Raw genomic sequence first — 24,589 nt, 5'->3', positions numbered from 1 at the left:
GACCCCCTTGAAAACGAGATGGTGCATCTCAAGGGGTTTATCCCAATGAATACAAAAAATAAATTCTATATACAGTGGGGCAAAAAAGTATTTAGTCAGCCACCAATTGTGCAAGTTCTCCCACTTAAAAAGATGAGAGGCCTGTAATTTTCATCCTAGGTACACTTCAACTATGAGAGACAGAATGGGGGGAAAGAATCCAGGAAATCACATTGTAGGATTTTTAATGAATTAATTGGTAAATTCCTCGGTAAAATAAGTATTTGGTCACCTACAAAACAAACAAGTGTCTGGCTCTCACAGACCTGTAACTTCTTCTTTAAGAGCCTCCTCTGTCCTCCACTTGTTAACTGTATTAATGGCACCTGTTTGAACTCATTATCAGTATAAAAGACACCTGTCCACAACCTCAAACAGTCACATTCCAAACTCCACTATGGCCAAGACCAAAGAGCTGTCAAAGGACACCAGAAACAAAATTGTAGACCTGCACCCGGCTGGGAAGACTGAATCTGCAATAGGTAAGCAGCTTGGTGTGAAGAAATCAACTGTGGGAGCAATTATTAGAAAATGGAAGACATACAAGACCACTGATAATCTCCCTCGATCTGGGGCTCACCCTGTGGGGTCAAAATGATCACAAGAACGGTGAGCAAAAATCCCAGAACCACACGGGGGGACCTAGTCCTGCAGAGAGCTGGGACCAAAGTAACAAAGGCTACCATCAGTAACACACTACGCCGCCAGGGACCTAGTCCTGCAGAGAGCTGGGACCAAAGTAACAAAGGCTACCATCAGTAACACACTACGCCGCCAGGGACTCAAATCCTGCAGTGACAGACGTGTCCCCCTGCTTAAGCCAGTACATGTCCAGGCCCGTCTGAAGTTTGCTAGAGAGCATTTAGATGATCCAGAAGAGGATTGGGAGAATGTCATATGGTCAGATGAAACCAAAATAGAACTTTTTTGGTAAAAACTCAATGAGACGTGTTTGGAGGAGAAAGAATGCTGAGTTGCATCCAAAGAACACCATACCTACTGTGAAACATGGGGATGGAAACATCATGCTTTGGGGCTGTTTTTCTGCAAAGGGACCAGGACGACTGATCCGTGTACAGGAAAGAATGAATGGGGCCATGTATTGTGAGATTTTGAGTGACAACCTCCTTCCATCAGCAAGGGCATTGAAGATGAAACGTGGCTGGGTCTTTCAGCATGACAATGATCCCAAACACACCGCCCGGGCAACGAAGGAGTGGCTTCGTAAGAAGCATTTCAAGGTCCTGGAGTGGCCTAGCCAGTCTCCAGATCTCAACCCCATAGAAAATCTTTGGAGGGAGTTGAAAGTCCGTTTTGCCCAGCGACAGCCCCAAAACATCATTGTTCTAGAGGAGATCTGCATGGAGGAATGGGCCAAAATACCAGAAACAGTGTGTGAAAACCTTGTGAAGACTTACAGAAAACGTTTGACCTCTGTCATTGCCTACAAAGGGTATATAACAAAGTATTGAGATGAACTTTTGTTATTGACCATTATTTTCCACCATCATTTGCAAATAAATTCTTTAAAAATCAGACAATGTGATTTTCTGGATTTTTTCTTCTCATTTTGTCTCATATTTGAGGTATACCTAGGATGAAAATTGCAGGCCTCTCATCTTTTTAAGTTGGTGAACTTGCAACGGTGCTGACTAAATACTTTTTTGCCCCACTGTATATACAGGGAGAACTACATGAACTACATGTTGCTAATTCCACCGCGGGGCATAAACAGAAGGGCAACCATGGCAACCATGCTGGGGGTCTTCTTCGCTGCTTTTGGTGTATTTTGTGGCGGAATTACAGCGCCACTTACAGGCCCGGCATATGTACTACTACAGCGTCTCCAGCGCTTTCGATTGGTCTCGTGCGGAATTACAGCGCCACTTATAGGCCCGGCATATGTACTACAGCGTCTCCAGCACTTTCGAGCGGTCTCGTGTGAACGGAAGACTTTTTTGATATCGTATTCGGTTCGTTTGCGTTTCGTATGCGTTTGCGTGTAAATGGGGTCTAAGGCTGTTGCAAACCATTACAGAAATAGATGGGATACTGTATACGTATAGATGTCCATGACACACACACACACACACACACACACACACACACACACACACACACACACACACACACACACACACACACACACACACACACACACACACACACACACACACCACACACACACACACACACACACACACACACACACACACACACACACACACACACACACACACACACACACACACACACACACACACACACACACACACACCACATAGGGTAGACCAGAGTTATTCTCAAGTTACCAGAGCAAATTACCGTGAAATGGAAGAGCGCAGGATGAAAAGAGGGAGCTGGACTTAATTCCTTTGCCAGGAGTGACACTGGTCAATAAGCATGACAGCAGTGAGACAGGACTGAAGTGCCTTTACACACCTTATTTTCCTTAGTAACTGAACATCTTTTTAAGTATAACTATCTCAAAACAACTTAAGCTGAAAACAGTTCTTTATCATTGTTTGTATTCAGAGTGTTGCCTGTCCGTTCCTGATCGACCCGTCATCCCGAGCTACAGAGTGGCTGCGCACACATCTCCAACAGCACAGACTGGAGGTTATCAACCAACAGGTAAAGACACACACACACAAATACACATGTACAAAAGGACATAATGTGTCCTTAACTCTCCTGGGGCTTTCACAAACTCATTTTCACACACATGCACACTGATGAAATATCAATTAAACCCTAACCTGTCAGCAAGGTAACTTTCGTCTCTACAGGAGCCAGTAAAGCAATTACTGTTTTTCTTTGAACTGTTTCATTAGGGGTCCTTGATTGATCTCCTTCTTCTTGTCCGATGAATCCAAGTCTGTCTTAAATTCCATTAGCCTTATCATTTAGCAACCAGACTGTTTGACAGAGCATATGATTAAGCCACCTTTACCTTCACCCCTGAATCTGTCCAGTTGTTGATTTTAACAAATGATATGATAGATAAATCAATGTTGGAATGTGTGTGTGTGTGTGTGTGTGTGTGTGTGTGTGTGTGTGTGTGTGTGTGTGTGTGTGTGTGTGTGTGTGTGTGTGTGTGTGTGTGTGTGTGTGTGTGTGTGTGTGTGTGTGTGTGTGTGTGTGTGTGTGTGTGTGTGTGTGTGTGTGTCAATTAAAGGGCTGTATTTTAGTATTGTTGGTTCTTTTTGTCTGTATTTTATTTATTTCAACCCGGTTTGTTATCTCTGTTGTCAGTCAGATAAATGAATACAAGTTGATTTACTTGATCTGTATTTTAATTATTCTGATAAAAACACTACTATTTACTCTTTAATTATTTAAACACTGAATTATATTTGTATATATATTGAAGATAGAACAAATATTGCTATGATATAATACAGAGTATTGTGTCACCCACCAATCTTAGAAACAAAGGTATTATCTCTCTCTCTCTCTCTCTCTCTCTCTCTCTCTCTCTCTCTCTCTCTCTCTCTATAGGATAGCAACTTCATGACATCCCTGGAGCTGGCGGTCAGATTTGGAAAAACCCTCATCATCCAGGAGATGGATGGAGTTGAACCTGTGCTCTACCCTCTGCTGAGGAAGGACCTCATAGCACAGGGTAACCACACACTCACATACCACACCACACTAATTATGCAAAGTGGGTGTGGGAGAAGTTATTGATTCTTCATTAAAGCCAGTGGTTGCTACATAAAAAGCAGACCACTCTTTATGTAGGCAATTTATCTCATGTCATTTTGAAGACTTTTGTCTGAAAATGACTTTTGTTAATGGGTGCAATCCACTCTGCAGCTTGACATTATCTAGCAACATTTAATTGAAGAATTGTGACGTTTGAGCAAAGGGCAGTCAAACGCTTCGCTCTGTGTTCCATGAAGGATTTGTCGTAATTAGCCATTATATATATAATAAAAAAACATATATAATTACAAAACAAATGGTTGGCTTGCCTTAGATATATTGTACATTTTTCCAAACATTGTTTGAGCCTAATTCAGACATCTTAAATACTTTATTGAAAATTCGTATGTATTACTGTATATACAATTAGCATTCAGATGTGATTTGTTCAGCTTTGACTATTCTATTTTATAGATAAATGCTTAAATAATTCTCCAATAAGAAATGAATCTGCCCTTCTGATTTACCTTATATGATATTTCAGTTTCTTGGCTAAAATAACTGCATACCAATCACAGCTGTGGGCAAGTGTAAACAGAGGTTAGCCATACCTGTGAAAATGAGGGTGATTCATGAGGCTCTGAATCATACAGTGGGAGGCGGATGTCTATTTGAAGCTAAATTGGAAAGAGTGGGTGCAGAGAAAGTGTAAGAAAGGGCAAGTTATCCACTTAAAAGTAGTGTCGAACAGGATGGAAAAAAAGAAGCAAGACAAAGGCATGGCAGTACTGCATTGCAGACATCTACAAGAAAGAGAGTGGAGGAGAAAGTAAAAGGGTGACGATGGGATTCAAAGTGAACACTGTAGAGAAAGTAACAAGATTGCATAATAGAGTATATGTTGCTGACAAAGAGTTTTTCTCTCTGCCCAACACATTCACACACAAATGTAGGTCCCCGATATGTCGTCCAGATAGGAGACAAGGTCATCGATTACAATGAGGACTTCCGTCTCTTCCTGGCAACACGTAATCCGGACCCCTTCATCCCCCCCGATGCCGTTTCTGTGGTTACAGAGGTCAACTTCACTACCACTAGGGCAGGCTTGCGAGGACAGGTAACCCACAGTAATCCAAGTGCTTTTATAGTGCTATAACTCAGTGTGTATACATACACTGGCATGTACTGTATGTTTAAGTCATACTATGTGTCCACTTGCTTATCTCTTTGTGTGTGCGTGTCTTCGCTTTAGCTGCTGGCCTTGACCATCCAGCAGGAGAAGCCAGAATTGGAGACGGAAAAAACCCGACTGCTACAACAAGAGGAAGACAAGAAGATACAGCTGGCTCAGTTGGAGGAATCCCTCTTAGAGGTACACATGCAAACATTTAGCATACAGTGTCTAAAGAAGGGGAGAATTCTAGGCTTTGGAATTATGGAGAAAAAACATAAAATGAAAACAACCTTTAACTGGGTTGAACATATTTGGTATGACACTTTAAATGGTAATTACCAAAATAGATATTCTGCTTACCCTCGCCCATCACTGCATGCCATTGTGAATCCAAATGTAATGTATTCCGTGCCATTTTTCCTCACCGTGACCTTTTGATCTGTTAACTGGGTTGTCTCCCACATCACTTTTCTTTTTTTAAGGGAAAAATAATAGTGGCCAAATAAATTGGTATCTGCCTGATAATGTGGCGGATTCGCATAGTAGTATTTAAACTTGAATTATGCATGGTATTTGACCTTACTCAAAATACCAATGTTTGAGCACATACAGTCTAGATCGAAAAATGTGTATATTAAAAAACTAAATATGACAAGAACAAAATATCCATAATTGTATTAACAATACAGTACGCCTGCAATGTGTGCCTTCAAAAGCAAAATGATGTACTTCAGTTAAACAGATGAAGCTTTAATCAATATATAATTATAAGACAATGTTGAAGAAATGAGTGGATGACTTCCTTTTCTCCCTATTTGGGATGCACAGTTCCCCTCCCGATGAGTTAGATTGAGCCAATCCGCTGGCACCTTAGGCATGTCAGTGGGGAGTTAATTTGTATTGCATTGCATTTCTTTTTACTTATTCCTGCACTTCAAAACGTGTACAGACATGTGTAGGCAGATGCTAGATGATGTTACATCCACAGTAATGAAAGTATGGAGCCGGAACATCATACAGTTAGTTGCTGCCAAATACTTAATGGGGCTCCATGTACTTACATGGTTTAATGCATATTTATAATCAAACACATACGTGCACTGTTGATGGACATTGTGACACATAGACACTCAACTTAATGATCATTTTCCATGCACACAGTCTTAGGGGAATTTCACACACACACACACACACACACACACACACACACACACACACACACACACACACACACACACACACACACACACACACACACACACACACACACACACACACACACACACACACACACACACACACACACACACACACACACACACACACACACACACACACACACAGATAGTGCCAAGAGCAGGATGTCAGTGCTTCAGTGGTACAAGGCGTGCAATTATTCCAGAATTGCAGGAGCATATTGGACTTGACATTTCCATGCTCCACTGCTCTCTCATATATTTTATTTGAATTTATTTGAATAAATTGTATCAGTTATTTTCAGAGAACAGATTCCACAGAATGAAGTTGGTTAGTCAAACTTCCTGCTTCTTGTGCATCGCCTTCCCTACCTCGCATTTCTCATTCTGTCTTTCTTATCGATTACTCTCTCTTCTTTATTTGTACCTGTTCGTCCATCCGTCGATCTTTTTCCTGTTTCAGACCCTGGCTACATCTCAGGGTAATATCCTGGAGAACAGGGAGCTGATCGACAGTCTGAACCAGACCAAGGCGAGCAGTGCGCTGATCCAGGAGTCACTGCTGGAGTCACACAGGCTGCAGGCATCCCTGGACCAGGTACGTCATGTACACACACACACACAGACACACACACACACACACACACACACACACACACACACACACACACACACACACACACACACTCACAAATTCTGAAAAACAACATAAACAAAGAAAGTTGTGGCCTGCCTGACTGCACCACTGTTTAACTATCGTTTTCATTTGAAAAGCTGTCGTGAAAAAGTGATCTCAGAAGAGAATCAGCATTAACGTGGATCAATGGAGTGCCATACGATCTCTTTATACCGACTGCTATCCTCAGGGCTAACCCAATTATTTTAAACTTGTTTGATATTGAAGAGGTATTATCTGGGTGATTGCTTTAGTACTTTTAGAGGGCAACCACAACAGCTAATGAGAGGGACCAGGCGGAGCAGCTGTACAGGACATCTGTTAAGTGTCTTCTCATGTGTCTGGTTCAACCCATTTCTAAATTGGTTAAGAAGTTTTCCTCCTGTTTGTTATTTTTAAACAAATCCTTTCAAATGAATCCTCACCATATATTACATACTATTATTTGCAATCATGCCGTGTTAACTGGTGTTTGAGCACAAACATTTCAGATCATGAGTAGTGAGTCGATAAGCACTCCGGCAGCCACCGGTAGTTACAGTAGTACAGTAGCACAGAAATCAGATTGCGCCGATGAAAAAGCAAGGAGCTTCTGTAGATGCATTACACTGTCCTGCTCTAGGGTGCAGTGTTACACCAGAACCCTTTTTATACATTTCTCTTATTTATTTCTCTTTCATATATGAACCTCAATGTGTTTTTCTATTATTTCATTTCATTTGTATTTGTCCCGCTCATGGTACGCAAAACCCAATGTACAATAATTGCCAACAAAACATGTCTCTACAAACACACCATTGAGCGAAAAGGAGCAGGGAGAAGAACAACATCTTATATGACCTGCCCCTTTCTAAAAAGAACTAAATAAATAGAAATAGATGGTCTGCCCTTCATAAATAAAAAAAAGTTCATAGCCAAACATAACGGTATCTTATTTCCCACTTGACAGTTAACAGAAAGAAACAAAATAACAACAAAAAACAACAACACCAAAATATCACATGTAAAAGGAAAAGTGCAACACCCTCATCTGAGTCCTACTGGAGAAGAAGGTGGAAAGTGGCGCATAATAATAACAATAACAATAACAATAACAATGGGACCTGCAAATAAAGAACAGACATCACATCAAAGACATCAAAAATATTTAGCAATGCAGGACCAGAGTACATAAACGTATTCACATTCTGCTTCATATAGTCCCATTTTTCTTAATTTATACCATTTCTTTAACTGAAGAATACATATACAATTCTTTAGATCCTTCTGTTGAGAATTCCATATCACACGTCATGTCTTCTATAATTCTCTTTCTCTCCCTTTCTGTCTTTCTCTCTCTCTTTCTGATTCTATCTCTATTGAAATAAACATTGTGTACACCACATTTCTTTGTATCCAACCCTACTCCATCCATCTGTGGAACTTTTCTTCTATAAAACATCTTTGTTTTCTGTTGCTTCTTGTTTGTTTACTCTCTTCCCTTTCCATCTGTGGCTCCTTTGCGCCATTCCTTGTTTTATTTTATTTTAGGAGCGGGATGCCTACCTTCCTCTTGCAGAGAGTGCCAGCAAGATGTATTTTGTCATCACAGACCTGTCAAGGATCAACAACATGTACCGCTTCAGCCTCGCTTCCTTTCTGCGCCTCTTCCAAAGAGCTCTTCAGGCCAAGAAGGTAGCACACAGCTCTTGGAGTACACACATTTTCATCCAGCACAGCAGTGTGTTAACATCTCGGTTTTCAAAATTGTTGCAAATAACATGTCCTTGAACCAGAACCAACCTCAATACAACCATTTTCATGTAACTACACAAACAAATACAGCATTCAGAATAGATGAACCTTTTCACATTGAACAGTTTTGCATAGAAGGTGACCACAGTAGAAGAAGATTCACATTTGTTATGAAAGCCAATTCATCTCCTATGGGAATCCGTCTTAAATACTAAAGTTCTTCTCCTAAAATCGCCTCCAGAGGCCTGTAATACGAAGCCGGATTTTCGCTTAGCAAGCTAACTTAAGGGAAAACTCGAGGTTTCCGGTCCTACGACGCTGGTTCTCTTTTTGGCGGGCTAGATCTCCATGGTAACTTATGCTGAGTGGCTAACCTGGGGGGTATACTACGAAGCAGGATTTTCGTTTAGCAAGATAACTTCTGGGATTTCCGGTACTACGAAGCTGGTTCACTTTTTAGCGGGCTAGATCTCCATGGTGACTTATCCTGGAACCTAGTCTGTGCTCCGAAGCAGGATAGGTTCCAGGATAAGAGATCAACTCAGCGAAAGCACCACGCCTGCTGACCAATCAGAGCTCAGTGTGCGGAGGAAATACAGTTTAAACTGCAGTTGCAGGAAAGACGGCCGGCCAACATCACCGACTGTGTGAACGTGAAAATGAATAGAACATCACCTCCCATCTTCAGAGCAATCTGACTATTATAACTATTATACTATTAGGCTATGTTAAGAAAGCTTAATTAAATATCTGCCACAACATAAGTAACCGGATGCCTACAGTCAGCGGCACTGTGAGTGCAGACGTCGATGTGTCCCATTATCATTCATATCACATCATATCACATCATAATGTATCATATATTTCCTTATCTGAGTCAGCTGAGCCGTATCTGGCCGTGCAACACTCACAGTGTCACATACTGTATGCAGAAGTATTATTTTAAGCAACACATTAATTTGACGAAACACTCGAGTCAAATGTAATTAAATCCACTCGTGTCTTCGACGGGGCAGTGATATCATAAACCTGTTAATGTACGCATTCAAACACTTTTTCTGTTACCAGCTGTATTCACCTTGCAGGTGCAGCTATGTGGCTGCTTTGATCCTGGATCAAGTGTTTAAGTCATGGATGTTTAAAGTTTAACGTCTTCATATTTGTCTAATATTATAGTTGACTTTTCATTCAGGAAGTATGACGCTGCACTGTCAGTACGCTTGTCCATGTTTGTGATTGGTCGAATGCTCCAAATGCCACCCCTTTCATGTGAACGCGCACCTAACTAGATAGGACACGGCTGGCTTGAGCGATCCACTTGATAACCGGCGTCGTAGGACCGCTTAGCGAGAGCGCGTATGTTTTGGATTAGGCCAACCGGCTAACTCAAACATATCCAGGTTATCAAAAGCTTATGAGTTTGATGACCTCACATGTGGGGCTTTGTCTGGCATACATTCAGCTTAAATAAATCGTTTGGTTTGTTAGGAGAAAAACGAAATCTCTTTGTGGTGTGGAGTTAGATTGGAAAGTGTATGCTCTTGTAAACATCTGTTAAGTATAACGGTACGTCCACACAGCAGCTTTTCAAAAATCTTGAAAATCTTGGAGCTGGGCGTGTCTGACAGCTTGGGGATTTTTTGCGAGCAATGCGACCAACAACCAATCACATGAATCTCCCGCCCCCGACATACAAAGCAAAAAACCCCGGGGATTTTATGCGAGCAATATATATATATATAAACTCCCCAAACAGGCGAAAACCTACCAGGTTCACCCACTGTCTCTGCCACCTCCCTCCATGCCTGGTTCCTCCGGTTTGTATCCCGTTAATAGTTCTGGTCGTAAAGAACCGGGTGATTTGCTACCGTCATTTCTCATTTGGAATATGAGGAAATGAACTGCGGTCTGGTTCTCCCTGCTTACACGCGGTTTGATTGGCTAGCGCTTCTCCTGTCAGATGTGCATAAACGTGTTTGATTGGCTGGCGCTTCCAGCTCAGCTTCAAAAGTTGAACATTGCTCAACTTTTGAATCCTGGAAATCCTGGACATCCTGGAAATCTTCGCTTCGCTCCCCCACAATGCAGTTCGGCGAAAAGCGAGGCAAAGTGACGTCATCCCCATTCAAAGTCAATGGGCAGAGAAGCGTTGGAAGCGGTGGAAGATTCTTCTGAAGCTGCTGTGTGGACGTACCGTAAGACTGCAGACAGCAGCTGCTTAGCTTTGCATAAAGAAAAACAAAGTTCAGATAACCTCCTCCTCTTAAGCTCACTAATTCATCCTTTATATCTGATGTGTTATGTCCGTACACAAACAAAATGTAAAATGACAATCAACATTTTTCAGGGTATGCGTGACAATTTTTTGGACAGGTGCAGTAACTTTCCACAAGGTATATACACTGATATAGCAACATTATTCAACAATGTGATTTGTGTTATTTATGGAAATCGGGCTTCTAATATGTCTAATATATTCTAGTTTATTTAGTTCAGCACACAGTTTGGATGAGCTAAACACCATTTCCTTTTTTTTCAACTTTTTGGATTATCTTTTGTATCAGGTTAGCTCGATTTATCAGCCAGTTTATCTGAGTCTGGCCTGTGCAGCTGCAGAGCATCATGGTGTGTCTATCACACTGCTGCTCTCCATCTGAGCCCCTCAACACACTGTCTGATAAACAGGACACACACATTCTCACAAACATGCACACAGACAGTAGGTTAAAAAGATTGAGCACTAATTCCCCAAATCCTGTGTGGGTTGTTGGAGCCAGTGCTGTCATCCAAGAATGTCACCAGGCAGCAGCTGGTCACCACTGTCACATGTGTGTGTGTTTGTGTGCAGGTAGGCTTGTGGACACATTCACTGTGGTCAGAATGATCTATCTCTCTTTGTTTCAGTTGTTTTGCATGACTGCGTTTATATTCCATGAGCTGCAAATGAGATCTAGATGAGAATTGTAACCTCTCATGTCTGAAATAACACATACAAAAATCCTTATTTTAGCTCACACACACAAACACAAGAGCAGATACATAACATGTTTACGTCATGTACTTTATACACAGGGTAGCACTCTGTAAACACAGGTGTTTAAAAAACATGCCTGCAAAAATCCACAAGACAGACATCCAGGGAGGATAACATGAGTAAAAGACATGCTGAACTGTTAAAGAAGACAGAACAAGAGAAATCCAACTCAAATTGCCCTTTATTTCTCTCACATTTACTGTTAGTGTCCAAATACCATGCTTGAATTATTCTGTTTAACTATTGCTATTGAGTTTCTATCTTTTTTCTGGTCTCACCTTTGGTATTAAAGTGATGTTTTTGTATTTATACACGTTCCCTGTCAGTTTTTAGGCTGTCGCAGCCTAACTTAAAAGGTCATTTGAATACATTTGTCCTTAATATTTTCGAGCTGTTCAAACACCTCGCTCTTATATAGCTTGAATTAAAAGCATGTAGAACAAAGACACTCTGTTAAAAGCTAAGGAATAACACTTTAGATCTCTGATATCATGTCCCTCATACATTCTCTTAGCAGCCGCATCTTTCTATGATTTTCCCTCTTTTATTGTGTTCATGAATGTGTGTTTTTGTGTTCATTTTAGGAAACAGAGACTACTGAGGCCAGGATTTCTGCTTTGGACGCCAGCTTGAAGAATATGGTGTATGAGTATGTCTGCCGGTCTCTTTTCAAGGTAAGACACACACTTACACACAGAAATAGGACAAATGTGGTTTCGAGACTCCCTAAAAATGCCAGTCGTCCATGTGGTAATTTGTGTTGGTGATGAGGGGATAGTGACAACAAAGAAACCTCAAATGGGTTTTCACAGCAAAACAACATCAATCTGTTTGGAAGAAGACCTCCAACTGTTTTACTTTTTTCCCTTGTTGCTCGTTGTTAAATTGATTCAAATTATAACAACTGCCCTCAGCACATCACCCATCATGAACCATACATGTCTCTACTTTTGTACTCACAACTAGAGAGAACAAGTCAAATCCAACAGCTACCTCAGCTGATTGGGTTATCTAGTTATTTGTTATGTATTTATTTTTCTTCTTGTACTTCTTGTAGTACAAAGTTGTAGTATTGTAGTATTCTTATTGATTGTTTAAACCAAACGCACAATCAGATAAACAAATACATTTACACACTTACACAATCAGACCACTGCAACTAACACAGTAATGAAGTGTCAAATATTGACCAACATGGAGCAGTCATTGCATCGATTGGGCAGTGAATGGTAAATGTAATTTCTCTGTGTGTGTGTGTGTGTGTGTGTGTGTGTGTGTGTGTGTGTGTGTGGTGCGTGCGTGCCTGCGTGCGTGCCTGCGTGCGTGCGTTTCAATCAGAGATAGGGAGGCTGTTAACTGCTAATCACGTCTACAGGCTATCAACCCAACAGTAGGACACAGTAACACACATAGAGACACACACACAGACACACACACACACACACATTTTCGGGACCCCTCGAAAACGAGATGGTGCATCTCAAGGGGTTTATCACTCACTCACACACACACGCACGCACGCACGCACGCACGCACGCACGCACGCACACACACACACACACACACACACACACACACACACACACACACACACACACACACACACACACACACACACACACACACACACACACACACACACACACACACACACACACACACACACACACACACACACAGCAGTCCAGTCATTAGCAGAGAGGAAACATTGTCGGGAGAAAGAGTCCAGTGGAAAGATAAAGGTGGATAATGAGCAAGAGAGGACAAAAATGAGCGAAGCATAATGGGAGAAAAAGGTTAATTTCAAGGAGGATATTATACCAAAGCATCTGTAGAAAAAACAAACATCCCATACAGTATCTTCAGAATGTCTTTTTTATAGCCGTGGTCGGCACTCAGACTGTTCTGTATGTTTTAAATTCCACTAGGAACGGAATTGATTCAGCTTAATCAGGTATTGATTGAGCATGGCTACCCACACAGAAGCTTAATTAGGAATCAGGGTTACTCACATTTAGACTGTTGAACCTCTTTTATGTTATATTTTATATTTGTATGTGTGTAAGATTATTAAGCATATGTTATTTGACTTATAATGAAATGTTTTATATTTGACCAGCTTTCATTTTCACCTAGTAAATGTCTTGAAGAGGAGTATTTTCAGTGTTACATTCCTGGATGTGCCTGTGAAATACAAATGTTAGGCTAATAGCAGTCTCCTTAATGATATAGTGGTATATTTGAATGACATATAGGTGATCTATTTTGGATGTGCTTCTTGAAAATGCAGATTGACATCTGGTACAGATTATATCAAGGCAACTCATTCATATCGCCCAATATCACAAATCACAGATTTCCCTCAAGGGGCTTAACACTGATTGTTTATGTTAAAAAGTGTCATTGCATTTCTTTGGCTGGATGCTCTCACCTAATGTTTATGATAATTGTACCTTTTACAATTAATTTCAAGTTGGAAATAAACATAATTGAATGAACATTCAGGGTCCCACGATTCCATAAGGTCAGACTGAAGCACTCTTTTGTACATCAGTCAATCCTCACAGTAAATACAAAGCTAAATCCTAGATCAAATGCACGCTAACGGGTCATGAAAACGTTTTCCCTCAGTGATTGTGATGTTATGTTAAATGTTCGTTGTTTGTGTTTCCTGTATTGTGTCTGGATATGTGTCTATGTTGGTGTTGGACTTTATTTGATCTGACCAATAAAGTATTATCGTATCGTAACATTCCAATATGAAGAAAATCTCACATATCAATTATATATTTATGTATATTATCCCCCTGCAATGACATGAAGTGTAACTTGACCATGATGAAGTCAGTGCTTAAGAATCAACAGTATGTAGTCTCTGTCTGGTTTATGCAACTATTGTGCCTTAAAAAAATCATCCGGCCTTTAGAAATATTCATAGAGAAATCCACTGAGAAAATGTTTCCTTAAAGACCATAATGGATGGGTGGACACACTGAGTAGAATATATATATATATATATATATATATAAGGGGAGAATTTACAAAATAATTGCTCAGCTCAGCTGTTGTAGCAAAAATAAATTGTGCAAGTGTCAAAAACCTCGCAAAGAGTGAAATGCACCCCTTACTGTGCTGTCAAACAAATAACGTCTCGTTGCTCCTGGGCTTTTTTGAATGTATATAAATGAGATAATATGCATACTTTGTGTGCAAAATTGTCCCCTTTCTATGCAAATCAGCCTCACCTCAAAAACTGTCTAATTCACACAGATAATGCAGTTACAGTAAAGTGATTTGCGTCTTCAGAGGCTCAAACTCATTCTTTTGGAATGCAAGGACTGGATGCAATGACAGCTGTGTCCTCATAAATGAATGAAGAAAGCAAGGTTACATGTTGTTTTGAAAATACATGCAGAAAGGATAAAGAAGGAAATAAATGGTTATAATACCTAATAGCCAAAAGAAAAGTATTTATTCCCTTTTATACCACATACTTGGCTTTCGTTTGACCTCTTTTAATTACCTGCGGGAGATATAGAGATGTGACTCTCGCAGCCCCCCCATGATGAGACCTCTGACTCGGGGTGACTCTCTGAATAAACGCATTGGCCTCGAGCAATTTATACTTTGCCCCATGGATGATTGCGATCAGATGCAAAAAAGGGCAATCGCACTGCAAAACGTCATTGCTGTGTTTGCGCTGTTACATGATTATAGATAGCGGTCATAAGCGATGCGATACTAATGGTTTTAAAAGTAACTAGTACAATCCATTCTTTGTGAAAGCGCTGAGACACGTATCTGTGTGTGTTTAATATACAGTGAATGGATGTCTATGTGTGAACCGTTGTTATGTCGGGTCCTTATTCATGCTGGTGTGTGAGGTGGCAGGAATAAGCATTCAGGAGGTCAACTGTGTGTCCGAGACTGTGGAAGCCTCTCTTACATGCAGCAGTTTGAGTTGATGTGCCAAAAGAGTGACATATTCCAGGTTGTACTGGTTCCTCCTGTCAACGTGTCACTATGACAGCAGTTCACACACACTCTCACCAACTTTTATTCTCATTGCACTCTGTTGGCTCTGACACATACATGCACACACAGATCCACACAAAAACACAAAAACGGGACTTTGTGCCACTCTTTGTTAGATCAGTCATTTCACATGGCTCGGCTCTCTCTCGGTTCAACTGCGCCCACTCTCAGTTGATGGAGTTGATCTTGGCAGCTTGGTGTAAATCATGCAGACATCAACAAACCATGGAGAAGGTCAGAAAGAGGCACGGTAGTAAAACATCTGTAGTTCAAATGCAATCTGAAGGTTAGCCTCATTGGTGCTCAAACTGGTTCGACAGCTGTTCGTAAGGTACACAATGAAACGTTTTTTTCTCAACAACATTTCGAGGATAGGAAGATAGACATAAATACTTAAAAGGATTTATAAAACTGAACACACTTGCATAATAGGCCTAGAAACCTTCGGAACAAAATAATGAACCTATTTGTATTAAACTCATTTATGTGATTAACAATTCTCTTACACTTACAGTTAAAGTCTTGAATGTTCATCACAGTGAATCGAGCTGATCCCTATAATTGCTGCGAGGGAAAAGAAAGCACCAGCGAATGACTGAATCCAGTGTGTGGGGAGACATCCATCATATTTCTTTCAAAAACAAAAGAAAACATTTATATTATGTGTCGGCCTGTGGGTGTGAATGTTTATGTGACACACTACCTGACCCGTGTCCCATGCAGGCAGCTTGTGCAAACAGCTTGACACGGGAATATTGTGGGTCATGGGATTTGGTGTACATGGGTCCCACGTGGCTTGGTTATGAATAGAAACGTAGGCTGAACACAGGAGGCTCAATATTGGATTGCATTGTCAAATTGCACTATTGCACTATTCCTCAAGTGTAATAAGTATTCTTGCTAACAGTACTTAGTTTAACACACACTCTCAGGTGGATCTAAAAGACCACTGGGAGCCCAAATCACTGGTTTATTCGATTCAGGTGTCTTTTACATGCAGTCTCCGTGGCTAACAGGATTTAATTTCATCAAAAATAATGCTGTATTTCAGTAACTGCTCATTAGGTGCATCTGAATGATTATAGCCACTGTGGTTTGCAGTAGAGGTTTTTCTCCGTTGAGCTACATCTCTCGTATGTACCTGTTTCCATCAGCAATGCCCACATCTGGTAGCACTAGCAGCTAATATAAATAGCCAATCTGATTTAATTACCACAGTCATTTGACTTAATGCCACTTAACAAAAGCCCATTGAGAGGTATTACTGAATTGCACACGCACCGGTCCTCGCCATCCGGTTGTTAAGTGCATAAAATGAGATGCACATGAATATACATGACTAGCACTGAAGCAGTGTGAACGCATTTCAATGTGAATGCTATTAGTTACACAGCCTGTTATTACCTTCAGTAAATAGGTATTATGGTATTGTTGTGAAGGGAAAAATGTTAGTCAGGTGTAATTTATACTGTAACTTTACACAGAGATAAGACAATATTTGAATGCATTTTTGGGCCATTCACAAAGCAGAATTAATAATGTCTGTATGTAAAAAAAATTACTTTGAGTGTAAATGTAAACTGTGTTTAACAGTAAAGAAAACATGCGGGTATGCTGTGCTGCAGTAATGTTGTTACTGTTAAACCTGATTTACATACAGGTTTATTTCTTATATTTGTCAGTCTTTCTTTCTATATATCTTTTCATTTGTCTTCAAAATAGTTAACAGCATACATAAGGTTTTCTTGTTTATGGGATTCTTAAAGGTGGGGGATTGCCTACCTATACATTTTGATCTCTTCCTCGGCCTGGAAGAGTTGCTAACATTTTGTTTCTTCTTTGTTGGGGTTTGAGCACAGAATGTTCTCATACATGTACTGTATGTGACATATTCCATCAATGTTTCAACATTTTATTTCTCTCTCTTTTCAAGGCTGACCAGTTGATGTTTGCTATGCACTTTGTGAAAGGCATGTACCCTGAACTCTTCCAGGAGAGTGTAAGTATCTTGGAAGAATTAGCATATTTCAAAAAAATTCAGTGACAAATGAAATAAAGCTACATTTAGCTTCGGACCTGCTGTAATGATAACACTATCCTTTGCTGCAGGAATGGGATGTCTTCACTGGATCCATTGTAGGAGAAATGTTTAAGAAAGAGGTAAGAGAGCAGCTTTCTTTGCTGGGAAAACACAATGCTTCTTCTGTAATTCACTTACACCTCTCCTCTCTCTGTAGGAGTTCCCTTCTTGGATTGATCAGGAGAGACAAGGAGCCGTGGCCATTTTTAAAGTAAACACATTGATACTCCTACCGATGTAGACAGACAAACACACTCAAACCATAATATGTACAATATTACCCCATCAGTTGCAGTTGTAATCTGTGATAACAACTTAATGATGTACAATTATTTTGACTTTTCCAACAACCAGTGGACGTATAAAATAATAACTTAATGCGACTCAAAGACAATGCCAGCTAAGCAGTTCTGTTCACCTGTCTTTAACCCTTTTTAACTTGGACTCTTTTACAGACTACATTCCCGGCCCTTTACCAGTCGCTAAGTTTAAGTGACTCAGACCTTTGGCTGTCCTTCTCGCAGAGCTCGCAGTGTGAGCAGGAAATCCCATCCTCCATTGCCAAGAAGATTACTTCCTTCCAGCAGGTCAGCTATCAATCAAAAAGCATTCACTTCATCAGCCGTCTGTCCTTAGACCCTCACATCGTACAAGGAAAAACTTCCGAAGAAAACCCACAGTTTAAAGGGAAAAATGGGAGAAACCTCAGGGAGAGCAACAGAGGAGGGATCCCTCTCCCAGGACGGACAGACATGCAATAGATGCCGTGTGTACATTTCATTTCATTTCATTCCAAACCTTTATTTAACCAGATTGGTCCCATTGAGATCATAGATCTCTTTTTCAAGGGAGACCTGCAGCATATAGGTTCCACATGAAACATAAAACAATAAAGGACATTATACATTATATTTACAGGATACATAGTTATAGACATTTACAAGTGCCCATTGTATCGGCAAGCATTTCATTTACCCTAGCTTTAAAAACATGCAGAGGAATGAGATTGCTCAGTTTCAATTCTTGCTGAAGATTGTTCCAAGCAAGTGGAGCTGCGCACATAAAAGCTGTCTTACCGAAGACAGTCCTTGCTCTTGGCACATCTAACAAGACCACATCATGTGACCTCAGACAATAGCTGCTTGCAACTCTCTGTGTTATCAGCGAGCAGATATAATACGGGAGTTTACCCAACAAAGCTTTATAGATAAAAGTGTACCAGTGACTGAGCCTCCGTACAGTAAGTGATGGTAAACCTGCCTTGGCATACAGGGTACAGTGATGAGTAAGCGCTTTACAATTTGTGACAAATCTCAGAGCACTGTGATACGTAGCATCCAATTTGCTCAGGTAATTGGGAGGTGCATTCATATACAACAAATCCCCATAGTCCAGCACAGGTAAAAAGGTCACAGTGACTAGCCTTTTCCTGGCCTCAAGCGAGAAACAGGACTTGTTTCTGAAAAAGAAACCTAGCCTAACCCTCAGTTTTTTTAGCAGGTTATTGACATGAAGTTTAAAAGAGAGACAATCATCAAGCCAGATACCAAGGTATTTGTAACAGGCAACAACTTCAAGTTTTGTTCCTTGCGTAGTTACAATATCTAAAACAAGCTCTGGAGTCTTTTTAGCTTTTGAAAAGAGCATTACCTTGGTTTTATCCACATTTAAAAGAAGCTTAAGCTCAGAGAGCTGAGTCTGAATAGTGTTAAAAACAGCTTGTAATTTAACAACAGCCTCTTTAATGGAGGGACCTGCACAATACATTACAGTATCATCCGCATAAAAATGTAAAGTAGCTTCATCCACATTATCACCTACGCTGTTAATATATATGGAGAATAAAAGTGGTCCTAAAACAGAACCTTGTGGTACACCATTAGAAATGTTTAACCACTCAGAAGACAGTCCATCAAAATGAACACATTGGGACCTTTCAGAGAGGTAGTTCACAAACCACCCCACTGCATGGCTGGATATGCCTATACTGAGTAGCCTCTGCTTTAAGATGCGATGATCAACGGTGTCAAACGCTTTGGAAAGGTCAATAAACAGAGCTGCACAACTCTGCTTATTATCTAAAATAGTAGTAATGTCATTTACCACTTTCATTGTCGCAGTGATGGTACTGTGTTTCTTTCTGAATCCTGACTGATGTTTAGACAGGATATCATTTATACATAAAAACTCCTTTACTTGTTCACTCACTAAGCGTTCGAGCACCTTAGCCAGAACTGACAATTTAGAGATTGGCCTATAGTTATTTAAAATAGTTGCCTCCCCTCCTTTCAGTAAAGGCAAGACATAAGCAGACTTCCATACTTTTGGAATTGTGTTCGTGCTGAGGGAGAGGTTAAAAAGAGAAGTAAGAGGTGGAGCAATAAAATCTGCAGCTATCTTTAAAAAGAAAGGTTCTACGTTGTCCGGGCCAGCCGGTTTCCTAGGATCTAACTTGGATAATGCTTCATGAACAATACCAACAGTTAAAGGAGTAAAACTGAAAGGGTTTTCCAGACCACATTGTTCAGAGTCAAGGATTGGAGCGTTCACAGGAGCCACACAGCCAAACAGAGAGCCACAAGACACAAAATGCTTATTAAAACAATTTAGCATAGTAGCCCTGTCTGATATAGTGCCAGATGCTGTGATAAGGCACGGAGGTAGCTCATTTGGGATATCACCAGTGGAAATCGATTTTATGGCTTTCCAAAATGTCCTAGGATTATTCAGGTTTTCTGTGGTAACCGACAAATAGTACTTTGATTTAGCACTTTTTATTTGGGATATGAAGCTATTTCTTAGCTGCCTAAAACGTAGCCATTCTACCTCTGAGCCTGATTTCCTAGCCTTAGCCCAAGCATTATTTCTCTCATGAAGGAGACTGGACAGCTCAGCAGAAAACCAGGGATTGTTTCGTCCCTTCACTCTAAATTTACGCAGAGATGCATGTCTATCTATAATTTTCATAAAACCAAGATAAAAATAAGACCATGCAGTTTCTACATCAGCACACAAATTGATTCTACCCCAATCAAAATCAAACAGATCATGTAAAAAACCCTGCTCCACAAAGTGTTTTTTGTCTCTCTTTGTGATGACACGTGGTTTAACCTTTTGGACCTTAGTGTCCCTAATTGTGGCTACAACACAGTGGTCACTCACATCATTAGCAAATACTCCCACAGATGAGTATTTATGTGGAACATTTGTTAAAATTAGATCAATTAAGGAGGATTAATTTGGGGACTTAATATTTGGGCGAGTAGGACTGTCTATAATCTGGGTAAAATTCAAGGAGGTACACAGGTTTTTAAAATCCTCTGACACAGAAGTTAACCAGTCCCAATTAAAATCACCAAGCAGCACTATTTCCTTGTAGGAAAGTTGCGATAACAGTTTTGCCAATGACGATAAAGAGTCCTTGACAGCCGAAGGGGCCCTGTAGCAGCCCACCACCATGAGCTGTTGACCCTTTGTTACCTCAATATTCACGGCTAAAAATTCTAGCTGTTTACTAACAGATTTGGAAACCATATTAGTTACACAAAACTTATTTTTCACATAAATGGCAACGCCACCACCTTTTTTAGGCCGGTCAGTACGATATACACTGTAACCATTTATGTAAATGTCAGAGGCCAAAATGGATTTATCTAGCCACGTTTCTGATAAGACAATGACATCAGCATCAGTAGAACTCGCCCAAATACGGACAAAATCTAATTTAGGTAACCGACTACGCACATTTAAATGAATTAAACCTAGCCCAGATCTAGATATAAAATCAGCAGGAGTAGCTATTTGACTAATACTGCTCGGTGGACCTGGATTTGGCTGTACATTTCCTGATAGTAACAACAATAAAAATACCAAGCACCTTTTCCTCTTAATCAACACACATACATTGTCAGCTGTTCTAGAGTCACCAGCAAACTTCGCGAAAGTGAGATTAGAGTTTAAAAAACAATTCTGAAGGACCATCGTGGCAGGCATGTGAGAAAGACAAACATTTTCCGAAATGAATGTCCGCGACAGTGCAACCAGCAATTGTTTGTGCAACACCTCCGAAACTGTACAGGGGATGTCCACAGCGGGCGGCAGAACATACCCGAATCCAGTAGATTGTTCAGGACGACTAGCGATCTTCTCCTTGTCCAGCACAGCCAAGAAAAGGCACAGCAGAAACACGACACCCGCCATTCTCCCAGTCCAGCACAACAGTATCCACGCTGTTCCCGGAGCAAGGTGGAGCAGGCCTCAGCTACAGCAGCACAGCACAGCAGAGCAGAGCAGGTGGAACCAGGCCTCAGCGGGCGGCAGCACAGCAGAGCAGAGCAGGTGAAACCAGGCCTCAGCGGGCGGCAGCACAGCAGAGCAGAGCAGGTGAAACCAGGCCTCAGCTACAGCAGCACAGCAGAGTAGAGAAGGTAATCCCACCGCGTTACACCGGCTATTTAATCCACTTTACATCTCCGCCGGTAGCACAGGCTCGGAGAGGAGCGGCGATACGCGGTGTGAGTAGCGGCGAGAGGAGCAGCAAGAGGAGCGGCAAGAGGAGCGGCAAGAGGAGCGGCAAGAGGAGCGGCGATACGCGGTGTGAGGAGCGGCGAGAAGGGCGGCGAGAGGAGAGCCGGGACCACACTTCCGACTCTTTATCTCTGCAAGAGTTGCTCCCTCTCGTGCTAAATCCACTCGGCGGGCAAAAGTAGGATCCCAGAAGTGATTCGCCCAGTGTGGAGTGGCTCCTGAAACCCTTCCCGACGTGCCTTTAGTGGAACTCGGGTCCGCTGTGGTGGATGAGGTTGAACGTGGCCCTCATTCGGAACTCAGCAAAGGTGGATCACGTCTCAGCGCTGACGGCATGTAACCTGTTCCTCAGGTGAGTTTCAGAGTGAGCGGCGAGCAGCAGCAGCAGCAGCTGTGAGTGGCGAGCAGCAGCAGCAGCTGTGAGTGGCGAGCAGCTGTGAGTGGCGAGCAAATTGAAAAGATAATACATTTGCAACATAGGTAGTCCAAATGTTTGGACATGCATGGGTGTATAATAGGAAGATGAATCCACGAGGATATCCATCCAGGACCGATGATCCAGGACCACAGCCACGACTCGCGATCCAGGGCTCGCGATCCAGGACACAGGCCCGCAGGATCATCCATGACTCCGGATCCCGGCGTATATAGACACCAAAAAGAAAGAAATTTGGGGAAGCTGGGTTAATCGGAACATGAGAGTACACAGGTATAGACAGAGAGAAGGAAGAAGTAAGATGTCCCCCGACAAACTAAGCCTATATCAGCAAAACTAGGGGCTGAATCTAATCAGCCCTAACTATAAGCTTTATCAAAAAGGAAGTTCTTAAGCGCACTCTTAAAAACGGATAGGGTGTCTGCCGCCCGAACACAAACTGGAAGCTGATTCCACAAATGTGGAGCTTGATAAGAAAAGGCTCTGGCTCCCATTGTACTTTTAGAGACTCTAGGAACAACCAACAACCCTGCATTCTTGGAACGCAATGCCCTAGTAGGACAGTAGGGTATAATGAGTAAGATGGTGCCTGCCCATTAAGGGCTTTGTAGGCGAGAAGAAGAATTTTAAATTCTATCCTGTGTTCTATAGGGAGCCAGTGTAAGGCAGCCAGAACAGGAGTAATGTGGTCCCTTTTCCTAACTCTGGTTAGTACACGAGCTGCAGCATTTTGAATCAGCTGAAGTGACTCGACTGACTTCTTGGTACTCCCTGATAATAAAAAGTTACAATAATCCAGCCTAGAAGTAACAAATGCATGGACTAGTTTCTCTGCATCGTTTTGAGGCAAGATATGCCTGATTTTTGCAATGTTACGTAAATGGAAGTAGGCGGTCCTTGAAATTGATTTTATGTGGGCGTTAAAGGATAAATCCTGATCAAATATAACACCAAGATTCCTTACAGTCTCACTGGAGGCCAAATTAATGCCATGTTAGTATATCTTTAAATAATTTGTTTCGTAGATTCTTCGGGCCAAGTACAATAACTTCAGTTTTGGTCGTGTTTAACATCAAAAAGTTTAAGGTCATCCACGTTTTTAAGTCCTTAAGGCAGTCTTGAATTTTATTTAGATGATTAATTTCATCAGGCTTGATTGATAAATATAGTTGAGTATCATCCGCATAACAATGAAAATGTACAGAATGATACCTTATAATATTGCCTAACGGAAGCATATATAATGTGAACAAAATAGGTCCGAGCACTGAGCCCTGTGGCACTCCATGGCTAACTTTGGTTTGCGTGGAAGATTCATCGTTAACACGTACAAACTGAGAGCGTTCAGATAGACCTAAACCAGCCTAAAGCAGTTCCCTGTATGCCAACTAAGTGCTCTAGTCTTTGCAATAGGATATCATGGTCGATAGTATCAAATGCAGCACTGAGATCGAGCAAAACAAGAATAGAGACAAGTCCCTTGTCTGAGGCTATTAGAATGTCATTTGTGACTTTAACCAGAGCTGTCTCTGTGCTATGATGTGTTCTAAAGCCAGACTGAAAATCTTCAAATAAATCATTGTTTTTTAAGTAATCACACAGCTGTTTTGCGACCGCTTTCTCAAGAATTTTTGAGAGGAACGGAAGATTAGAAATAGGTCTATAGTTGGCTAAAACCTCTGGATCGAGGTTGTGCTTTTTAAGAAGCGGTTTTATCACTGCTACTTTGAATGATTTTGGAACATAGCCTGATAATAAAGACATATTCATAATATTTAATAAAGAAGTGCTAATTAATGGAAAAACTTCCTTCAACAGCTTATTTGGAATTGGGTCTAACATGCACGTTGATGGTTTAAAAGAGAGAATCATTGAATGTAATTGTTCAAGGTTTATGGCTGAAAAGCATTCTAGTTTACTATCTAGTGTAATATTAGAACTTACGTTTCCAGGAGCTGTTGATAACACTATACTGGTCAAAGGCAAGAGGTCATTAATTTTGTTTCTAAG

General features: G+C 41.1%; 1 protein-coding gene across 1 annotated transcript in view; it reads left to right on the top strand.

Annotated features, from left to right (window-relative positions):
• dync2h1 (dynein cytoplasmic 2 heavy chain 1) overlaps window positions 1-24,589 on the top strand; it is a 131,098-nt gene that overhangs the window by 57,491 nt on the left and 49,018 nt on the right. The window contains exons 70-80 of the mRNA XM_071205203.1: window positions 2,575-2,673; window positions 3,541-3,664; window positions 4,641-4,804; window positions 4,940-5,059; window positions 6,521-6,655; window positions 8,264-8,407; window positions 12,086-12,175; window positions 17,470-17,535; window positions 17,646-17,696; window positions 17,774-17,827; window positions 18,072-18,203. Coding sequence (XP_071061304.1) covers window positions 2,575-2,673; window positions 3,541-3,664; window positions 4,641-4,804; window positions 4,940-5,059; window positions 6,521-6,655; window positions 8,264-8,407; window positions 12,086-12,175; window positions 17,470-17,535; window positions 17,646-17,696; window positions 17,774-17,827; window positions 18,072-18,203 — 1,179 coding nt within the window. The remainder of the gene's footprint in view (window positions 1-2,574; window positions 2,674-3,540; window positions 3,665-4,640; window positions 4,805-4,939; window positions 5,060-6,520; window positions 6,656-8,263; window positions 8,408-12,085; window positions 12,176-17,469; window positions 17,536-17,645; window positions 17,697-17,773; window positions 17,828-18,071; window positions 18,204-24,589) is intronic.

This window comes from Pseudochaenichthys georgianus, chromosome 13 (assembly GCF_902827115.2).
Source record: "Pseudochaenichthys georgianus chromosome 13, fPseGeo1.2, whole genome shotgun sequence".
Lineage (NCBI taxonomy): Eukaryota > Metazoa > Chordata > Actinopteri > Perciformes > Channichthyidae > Pseudochaenichthys > Pseudochaenichthys georgianus.
This window is presented reverse-complemented; position numbering and strand designations above follow the sequence as displayed.